This window comes from Etheostoma cragini, chromosome 21, assembly GCF_013103735.1.
Source record: "Etheostoma cragini isolate CJK2018 chromosome 21, CSU_Ecrag_1.0, whole genome shotgun sequence".
Classification (NCBI taxonomy): domain Eukaryota; kingdom Metazoa; phylum Chordata; class Actinopteri; order Perciformes; family Percidae; genus Etheostoma; species Etheostoma cragini.
In genome coordinates this window covers 20,391,382-20,400,863 of record NC_048427.1, presented here as the reverse complement: position 1 = coordinate 20,400,863, position 9,482 = coordinate 20,391,382, and the positions used below count along the sequence as shown (strand labels likewise).

The 9,482-nt window shown below is 43.3% G+C and overlaps 2 protein-coding genes across 2 annotated transcripts in view; one reads left to right on the top strand and one right to left on the bottom strand.

Annotated features, from left to right (window-relative positions):
• LOC117937052 (serine/arginine repetitive matrix protein 1-like) overlaps nucleotides 1-2,218 on the bottom strand; it is a 3,476-nt gene extending 1,258 nt beyond the window's left edge. The window contains exons 1-2 of the mRNA XM_034860695.1: nucleotides 2,141-2,218; nucleotides 425-1,511 (exon numbers count right to left, since the gene is read on the bottom strand). Coding sequence (XP_034716586.1) covers nucleotides 425-1,490 — 1,066 coding nt within the window. The 5' untranslated portion in view covers nucleotides 1,491-1,511; nucleotides 2,141-2,218. The remainder of the gene's footprint in view (nucleotides 1-424; nucleotides 1,512-2,140) is intronic.
• The window catches only part of LOC117937053 (ras-related protein Rab-26), an 81,139-nt gene that overhangs the window by 67,734 nt on the left and 3,923 nt on the right, over nucleotides 1-9,482 (top strand). Inside the window, exon 6 of the mRNA XM_034860696.1 lies at nucleotides 8,083-8,148. Coding sequence (XP_034716587.1) covers nucleotides 8,083-8,148 — 66 coding nt within the window. The remainder of the gene's footprint in view (nucleotides 1-8,082; nucleotides 8,149-9,482) is intronic.

The window sequence follows — 9,482 nt, the reverse complement described above, 5'->3', positions numbered from 1 at the left end:
CCCCCCCCCCCCTTCTGCTTTCTTTGTGTTGGCACTCTGAACCCGAGATGATTCAGAAACATCTTCGAGCTGCAACTGACAAGCAAGTTCTTGATAATTTTTTTAAATTTTTTTTTGGAAATTTCTCATTGCACACTTCTAGCCATTTTAATTCCAGAGCTCACCTCTCTACATGCAAGGAATGGATGTTAATGGATAATCACGGACTGGAATATGTCAACTTTTAATCAATACTATTTCAAAACCACTCATTTTCAAATGCTGTAAAATTGAATAAGACAATGATGAAAATGAATGAAAGTAGAGATTTGTGCTTGCCAAAGAGCGTTGAGTGTAATCAATCATGTTATTTTGGGGAGTTAAAAAGAACATTGGAATAGGAAAAGGGGTCAGTTTGACCAGAGGACCACATGTGAGTGTTTACCAGTTATTGTTGCATTCAGGCCGCTGCGCTCCTTCGCCCGGTGAGCAGGTTTTGGCTTTATAACTCTGGTGTAAGGGATTTCCCCGTTGGCTGTAACAGGCCTGCGGCGTTGGCGTGACTGTGCCATTAGTTGTGCTATTTGTCTTGCCATGGCGGTTTTCTCTGGAACCGCGGGCGCTATTTTGCGCGGCCGAGTGTTCATCTTCACCTCCTCTTCCTCCCCCCCGCCGAAGACATCGTCACACTCATCCAAAAGGCCAACGGCGCGGAGATTCACGGCGGAGAGCTCCTCGAGCGTCACCACGGGCAGAGGGCTCGCCAGAGACCTGAGGAAGGCGGAGGAGTCGGAGTGGCGGCGACGGGACGGCTTGGGCCAGATGGGGGGTTTGGTTGTAGGAGAGCGATCTGGAAGAGCTGTGTTGACTGACTGAGCGTTAGCAGCAGCACTGGACTCAGGTTCATGATAGATGTCTGGGAGGGGGATCTGCAGAGACAGCCTGTTAGCACGGGCCCGCGGGGAGGCAGCACTGGACTTGGGGCGCAACTTCCACCCTCGGGGGTCGTGGCCGGTGATGACAGATGTCTGGACAGGGGGAGGAGAGGAGCAGGAAGAAGATGAGGAGGAGGTAGAGGAAGATGAGTGACTTGGTGAGCTACAGACCCCAATGGGGGGGCAGGAGTTGCGTTTGTCTGAATAACGGGAGGAGGCTGTGTGGGGTCGGAGGAGGGAGACTCCACGCTGAGGAGGCTGCGGTTCCTTCTTGTTCTTGGTCACAATGATGACGGGGGACGTCCCACACTTGCAGAAGTCAGCTGACCATCGCCGCTGATGGGTACGTGCGGCCCCGTTGGAGGTGGAGACGGGGACAGGTTTCTCTCTGGGGTCCTGGCTGTGTGTGTTGACGTGTTCCGGTCTGTGTCTGCTCTTGCGGTCTCTGTCCTGTGGTCTGCCACTCCCAGGGTTAGATTCAGACACTTTCTCACTCCTCTTGCCACACTTAGCATAGCTACCGTTAGCACGGGCTGGGCTGGCGGTGCTATTAATAGCAGCGGGACCTTTGTTCATCTTGCGTGGAGTGTGTCAGGGCTGGTGAGCGCTGATAACACTGTGAAGAGAAACGTGTGAGTGAGAGGACGGAGGGTGGGTCAGGATGTTTTCACTTTAAAAAGAGGAACAGGAGACGCCCATCTCGACTTCTTAACTAAAGTTTCATGTTTCAGAACCAACATCCTTTTTTGAAAGGACATGGTTAAATGGAAAATCCCCGGTTTTAAATAAAAATGCATGGCATTTATGTTGTTATACTGTCGAGCTTTTAGCTAAAATGCAAAGCTATTATAATTGTGGTGCAAAGGGACATTAGTCATATGGTCAGCAAACTGGCTCACTTATGTACTTTTAAACAGCTATATATAATAATAATAAAGTTGGCTATCATTAACAACAAAGCAACATAAGCTAACCATACCAGACCAGGTGAGGCTTTAGCCGCATTGAGTTGTGTCACATATGAATTCATGAAGAGGACGTGTGTGTTATTTCTTCTCTCAAAAGTTTCAAAGTCTTGACTTAAGTTAAAAAAAAGAAAATCATCAGTTGCTTTGAACATACTTAAAAACTTAAAAACCACAGACTTAACAATGAACGCTGACATGTTTACCATGTGAGTACCCTTCTGTCCACGATGTGAGTTTGTAATATAAAATCTTGTTTACCTGCAGAGCTGTGGTGATCCCAGTTCCCAAATCTGGACTAATCTCTTTATCATCTCTTTCTTAATATCACGCACCCTCTCTGTATTTCCACACCCTCTCAGGTCTGAGCACAGCTTCCTCAAACTAACGGCCAGAAACCCATCAAGTGTGTGCACACACACACACACACACACACACACACACACACACACACACACACACAAACACTAGTCAAGGTTGATCAGCAGCTGTATTTTTTGAAAAACGTGAAGTAAGAGCAGCGTGGGAAAGTGTTCACGGGAGCACATTTCAGATAGGACCAGGATTTAACCTGTGGCTGGTTCATTACAAAGCTAGTCCACCAAGTCATAAGAGGACTTATTCTCCCACACAGTTTATTTATTTCTACTGTGCATTATAACCATGTGACATAAGAAATCCTGAGGCTATAGCGCAACTTGGGTACTTATAGTAAGCTCCTAATTATATAATGTTAACTTATATTCATATATAAATATATACATTTAAAAGTACTTGTATCCAATATTTTCATCTCATTTTATATAATTATCTCATGGTATTTTATAGTCAATGGAATTCTAGATAAACTTACATTTATTTTTTTATTATTATTACTATTATTACACTGATTTATATTTATTTAATTGTTCCAGTACTATCAAATATGTATTTTATCCCGTTTAGCGTACCCTTGGGCTGTCACAAAATAATCTCATTGTGCTACACAATGAAAATAAAGTGTTTGAACTTGAACTTTTCCAGTTTTTGACCAAATACAGATTTCCAAATGAAACCTGTCCACAGTGAGGTCTGAGCAGCCGCATCCTAGTTGATTAGGGGAAATGTTGCGCCACTATAACTTTTTTTGTTTTTTGAAAAACAAATTTGGTCTTTTTTGCAGTTCTCCAGTGGGGAAAAGGGAGGGTGGACGACATGCAGCTAAGGGCTTCAGGTTGGAATGGAAACCCTAAATGTGGTTTTACCAAAGTAAACATGATACACCCACATGTTAGCATTAATATTAGGTCTATGTTAGCATACTGTTCTTAGCATTCAGCTCAACACACAACCAATGTAAGGCCTCAAACACTGTAGAAGAAACTTTTTTTAAATCAGTGGGAGCAAGGTTTACTTCATGACTTCTGGGGCACGTGGAGACAGATTGGTACTACTAATAAGCTAATCTGTATTGAAGAAACCCACCAAGTCCAGAGAGCTGTAGCAACTATGCAAATCAGGAAGTGGAACTACTTAATGCCTTACTCTTACTACTATAACTCCCAGCCCGTCACTTGATGCCAACTGACATTTACCCATGGCAAAAGACAAGTCTGCAAGTCAGTTTATTGAGCTTCACAATCTCTGCGAGATCTTGCACACAAAGTAGTCTGCCAGCTGAAGTCTCTAGTACACCTGCTCTATGGGCCGCAGCAGTGGTGGATGCAGAACGGGACAGATGGTTGGGCCCGGATTAAGTCGAGGTGGGCCTGAACCCTAACCCTCTAGGGTGTTCCGAAATCAAAGCAGTTGTCCTATATCCAGGAAATCAAAAGAATAATAATAAACGCCTCTTGTCCGCAAGTCTCCTGTTAGAGCTCCAGCCAGCTCACAGTGTGGTCTGTGAAGGGGGACAGGCTGGGCGGCAAGCCAGCAACCCCGGCAGGCACCGGCCCGCTGTCACGTCAGACTGTGGAGCTTCTGAACTCTGACACAGACTGACGAAATTTACCATTAGCTGTCAATTTTTGTAAAACGGCCCATATTTTAGCTTTAAAAAAGTCTCAGGAGTGAAATTTAGTAATGAAATAGCAGACAAACAATGTATAAAGTTTCCAGTTGTTACAGCAATCCATGGTTGTTGGTATTGTTGCAGCGCTTTGCAAACCAACACACTTAACTTTAAATTTCTGATTGGGGGGGGGCAGCTGTCAAGCCGCAGAGTGCTGAAGCAGTGCCGATCATCCAGGCAACTGTGTACATGGTTTTGGCTCCATGATGGCTTCATGCACCACTAATCAACTTTAATAGGAATGAATGGGGCTCAGACTCAAACGTAACATCCAGTTCTTATGATACTACCATGGTTGTTTTCTGACAGCTAAAAATAGGCCCCAAGCAAATTGATCAAGTTAAGGAGACCCTCTATAAACCTACGGCCGTTCATTCTGCCTCGTCGGGCTCCCTTTGTTCAAAATGTGGTGGTTCGACACAGTCAAGTGTCAACCAAAAGCTGCACCCAAGCTGGAAATCAGACTGCATGTCACAAGCTAGCACATGTAGACCCACATACACGTGTCCTCCTCACATGCTGCCCCATGCTGTATAACTTCTAACCCTCAACAGTGTTGACAGTGAGCCTTTTGAAGTTTTCTCACTTTCAGCCCGGACGCAGCGTTCCTGCTTTCACTTCCTCCTAATCCACCCACAGGCCGCCCAGATCTTCCAAGGCTGCGATATTAATTGGCAGGTTTGCATGTTGTTGAGAGTCAGGGCTGCTAGGTGAGCGCCCTGTACATTAATCTCTGTGTAATGAAGTGATGTTAACCCCACGGGAGGCAGCGCAAAACACAGTAAACCTGTAGACGAGGGGAGGGATTACCGCTGATCCGGGTGGTATACTTCCAAGAGAGACTGAGGGGAATGTGTGAAAACGTGCGGTATGTGAGTAACTGTAAGAGAGACCTGACCTTTCCTCTGCTGTTATTCTCGATGGCAATAAAATATGCCCCCCCCCCCCCCCAGTCAGAAGCGATCAATAAGTGCTCATAGATGCTTGACATGTTAACAGCAGCAGTGTGTCCAGCTGGTTTCTACTTGTATTTCTGGTTTTATTAATGTGCACATTATGACTCTCAGCAGCCTTTTCTCATCTAAAAGTCTGAATCAAGGTCAAGGAATCAAGGAATCAAATGTGCAAGTTAGGTTTAGGCAACTGGGTGCGTTGCATATCAGGATCAGACACTAAGTGCCACGGACCAAGCTGTCATATTTGACCGGTGTTTTTTTTTTTTAAAGAATAGAAGGTCTAAAAGAGATTCATAAAGGAATACATTTCAGAAATTGGGTGGAAATTTCTGAAGAGGAGGATTTGTTTTCTTTTAATCTTAGGTAGACCTAGATATTTGCTCGCAATGGGAAAGCACAGAAACTGACTCAGCAGAGAAATACAGTACAGCTTTGTGGAACATGGATAGATTTAAAGCCTGATCGCTCAGGTTTGGGAGCCAAATTACTGAAAAAGCATCAGGGAAAGGCTCAGAGATCCAGGTCTAACAGCTGTTCACACGATTAGGGTTTGGAGGATTCCTAGAACTCTGAAATGTTCCACATTTTGCTTAATTCTACACTGAAAAACATAAGGATGGAGTGGCAAAATAGTTGTATGCCATCTAGGGGTGACCCCAAATAGTCAAAAATTTGATCCAAAGAGTCTGATTCCACTGGCAATTTCACAGTTAAATCTTCACAGAGGAGTAAGGTGGAGCAGTAAAGTTCAGACCAAAGATTCAGGATGAGAGGAGTTAAAACTTGCAGCTGCTTGCAACGAGCCTGTCTGCAACGTTCTGAAACCTGCAGACGAGGAGGTGTACGATCTTCATAGAACAACAACTCTGCACTTTTGTTCTAACTTCTGACTTTTTGGCTTTTTGGAGCTGGATATTTCATTTGTTGCGTCTAAATAGGAATGTGAATACCGTTAGTGATAGTGAGATGCTTGCTACAGCTGTATTTCTAGTAGAGATGAAACAGCGAAAACGTTCGATTCCTCTGATTCACGGCTTTGTTCTAACGCCGCTCCCGCTCTTAAGTCACTCTCTAGCTCGCTCGACCATCTACCGTGGGTGCGCTGTCCCAAACCATTTCGACTGGCCGACAGCTTCTAACATTTTCCTCCAATTATGAAAGGAGGATCATGGCATTTTGGCTCCATGGGGGGTGCTTAATGTCTGATATTACATCTCGGTCTAGAACTACCTGTTTGCTCCAAATAGTATACAGCCTATTATGAAATAAATATCAACATATTGCTGTAAATAAAAATGTGAAATAAAGAAGCTTTTAATAAATCTTTTCAAATCCAACAACCCCATGAAAGATTTAGTTTTCACTTCACATGATCTGGGACCGACGGTAGAATTGAGTTTGCCATCCTTTTATGATTTTTTATAACTTTTTATACAAGGCAACACATTCATAGCATGTACAATTGGTTTTCTTGCAAAGATCGTTATTCTTAGGGTTGGAACAAAAAAACAGCATGATGTGATAAGTTTCTGAATAATTACAAGGCCATCTTTTTTACAGCTTCCTGAATACACTTGTAATGTTGATGAAATGTCCATTTTCCTCTGTCATAACATCCGCTCTGACACAATCCTGATCCTCTCTTAAACGCTGACTTCACTGTTGCATAAGCTCTCCATTTTATTTCAAGTAGCTCCAGCTCACTCTTATCCAGGCTTAGCAGGAGAATTCTGTCATTCACGCTTCAATGTAATATACAAAATAGAAATACAGATCCTGTGATTTTCTGTGGCTCATTCTTTTGTGTCTTAACTATGTGAAAATTCCTTTTATTGCCAACAAAATTCAAACTTTTCCGGATTCTTAATGTGCGTTGGTTGGAAGTAAGATTGGATCTAGAGTGCATCACAAACAAATGCACACACAATATCTGCCCAGAGAAATTAATGTGCAGTAATTACCATAGCTGAAATGATTTCCATAATGGGCTACTGGGATAATTAGAAACATTAAGCATTAGCTAAAATGGGAATTATTGTAGCCTGCATAGATATTCCTGTTTTTACTACTGACAGATCGTCAGTATAACAAGACATGGGCACAATGTCAAACTGCATGTGGAGATTTTGTAAATAAATTGGTGTTTTTTACACATACCCTTCCGCTTCTTGTATCTTTTAAATACCTTTTTTTTAATTTTTTTAAATACATTTTGTTAGTCCGGATTAATGGAGGTTTGAGTGTCTCATGTTGAAGGCATTTACTCAAGTTGTACTTTAAAATTGGGCTGACTTCGTGAGACTTTGAGTTTCTAAATCATGACTTACTTTGGCAAGTTCTTGTTGCAAATTGTTGGTTCATAAGCAGATATTGATGTATTTGTGATAGCTATTAAAAGCCAACAATATGAACCTGGCTGATCACTGTATCAATGATGTTTCCATTGATTTCTTTGACAAGCAGGTCAGTCTCATTGTGCAACAAATGCACACTATCTGTCCATCACAACCTCCCAGGAGTGTCCCATCTACTTCTGTCCTTCCCACATACACAAAGAGCCTATCCTAATTGGATTACCTTAATCGGTGTACTGGACTATTGCCAGGCACATTTATTTGTTTGTTTTTGTATGGAGGCAATGAAAGGAACTACAGTAAAGACAGATCTGTCCACTACCAATCAGGTCTGGAAGGACTGCAACCATTTTTTTTCTTTTCTACATTGATCATGTTGTGTAAGTCGGTTTCTAAGCTACGCAGTGACATCACTGGTCATTTTTAAAAGGTTGCACGCTTGCTGTAGTGAACCAACGACATGATTGCTATGATAAGTGCATGTGAGAAGAGAACCCGAGTTCTAAAGACTCCCAGAGACACTGTGGGCGTCTTAACCAAGCCAAGTGAAAGAGATCCACTACTGGCCTATAATTGAAAGAAGATGGATAGATAGACATGCAGGGCAGAGAAGAAGAAGGGTGAAGAGGGGATCTACAGGGAATAAGGGAGGACAAGAAGAACTGCAGCCAGTGAAAAATAAAGAAATCTGTTGTCCTTCTCCCTCTCTCCCTCTCTGTGGATCCATCCATCTCCTTTGTCACCTGTAGCGTGCCCATCTCCTCCATACTCTCTCCTTTCCCCTCCTTCCTGTTCCACTTTTTTGGATTTCTTCACCACTCTGTGCTCTTTTTCCAACTCCAGGCATGGCTGACGGAGATCCATGAGTACGCTCAGCAGGACGTGGTCGTCATGCTGCTGGGCAACAAGGTGAGACCCTGTTGCCAACACTGGGAGATGGATGGACAGATGGACTCATAGAGGGTGGGAAGGAGGGATCATAGCGGGAGAGTGTAGAGATGGATCAATGGATGTGTCTTGAAGGAGGGAAAGAGATGTAGCAACGTTCTATGTATTGCAGACTGGATTTTCAAATGTCCGTGTTTAACTGGAGTGTTTACTGGTCCTTTCACCAGATAGGCTGTCCTGTTGGTAGAGGGGCAATAGAGCCATCCATCAAAGCTTAACTAATTCCTATTTGATATTTTTTGTTAAAGGTGCCCTGCCACACAAAACCGTTTTTTACTTGTGTTTTTTGGAATACGTTAGATCCACATGTGTGTGTGTGTTATGTGTTGAATGTGTAAATGAACTGCTCCCTCTTCTGTCACCTCTAGCCACTGAAATAAGATAAGAGGAGAAATCAGACCAATTACAACAGCTGGTCAGTCTGATGTTGTGTTGACTGAGCTCATTACTATTCATGAGCTCGCCCTTTTGCACTAGGTAAAGGATACTAGCTGTTAGCCAATCAGAGTCAAGCTGCTTAGCTGGTTGAATATTAATGAGAACTGACACAAATCAAGCGGAGTCTTCCTGCAGGCTTTCTATTACACGCTAGAATGGCTTGAAACAAGGTAACCAAGTTACAGAGTCCATGGTAGAACTTCAGACATTACCACAAAGTCATGGAATACATGTGTTGCAAGGCACCTTTAACAATGTCTCAAATGACTTAGTGTAATATGACCAGAGGCCACCCACAGAGAATGATCAACCAGCTGAGTTCCATGGAGCGGAGCATCATTGAGCTTTCGGGTTTTGACTGTACCGTTTTGCTTCACCAGCTCTCTCGTCAACCTGGGTTCAACCCGGGTTCAACCCGGGTTCAACCCGGGTTCAACCCGGGTTCAACCCGGGTTCAACCTGGGTTCAACCTGGGTTCCAGTCTCAGCTGTTAGCTGTTTTCAGTAAATAAGCTCTGACAAATTCAGTATATGAAACTTGCTCAGCTCTAAACGGCAAATTGTTATAGCAACTAGTTGCTAAAAACTGTGGGTGAATGTTTAGCTGAAGAGCTGTGAGATGCTGATGAGACGAGACTAAGGCATTGATGGGGAGCAAAACAGAACAGAAGTGATATTTTTTCTACACTAGGCGACCTAATACGCTACTAAAAATAATGCTGTTCCTCTGTAACTAGTGAATGTGTAAACCGGAAAAGTTTGCTAACACGTCCTTAATATCGACTTTGGAACTGTTGCTCCTTGTTTGAAGCCACAGCAGGCTGCTGCTTTCAACGGAAAAGCTTTGTTAGCCGACGC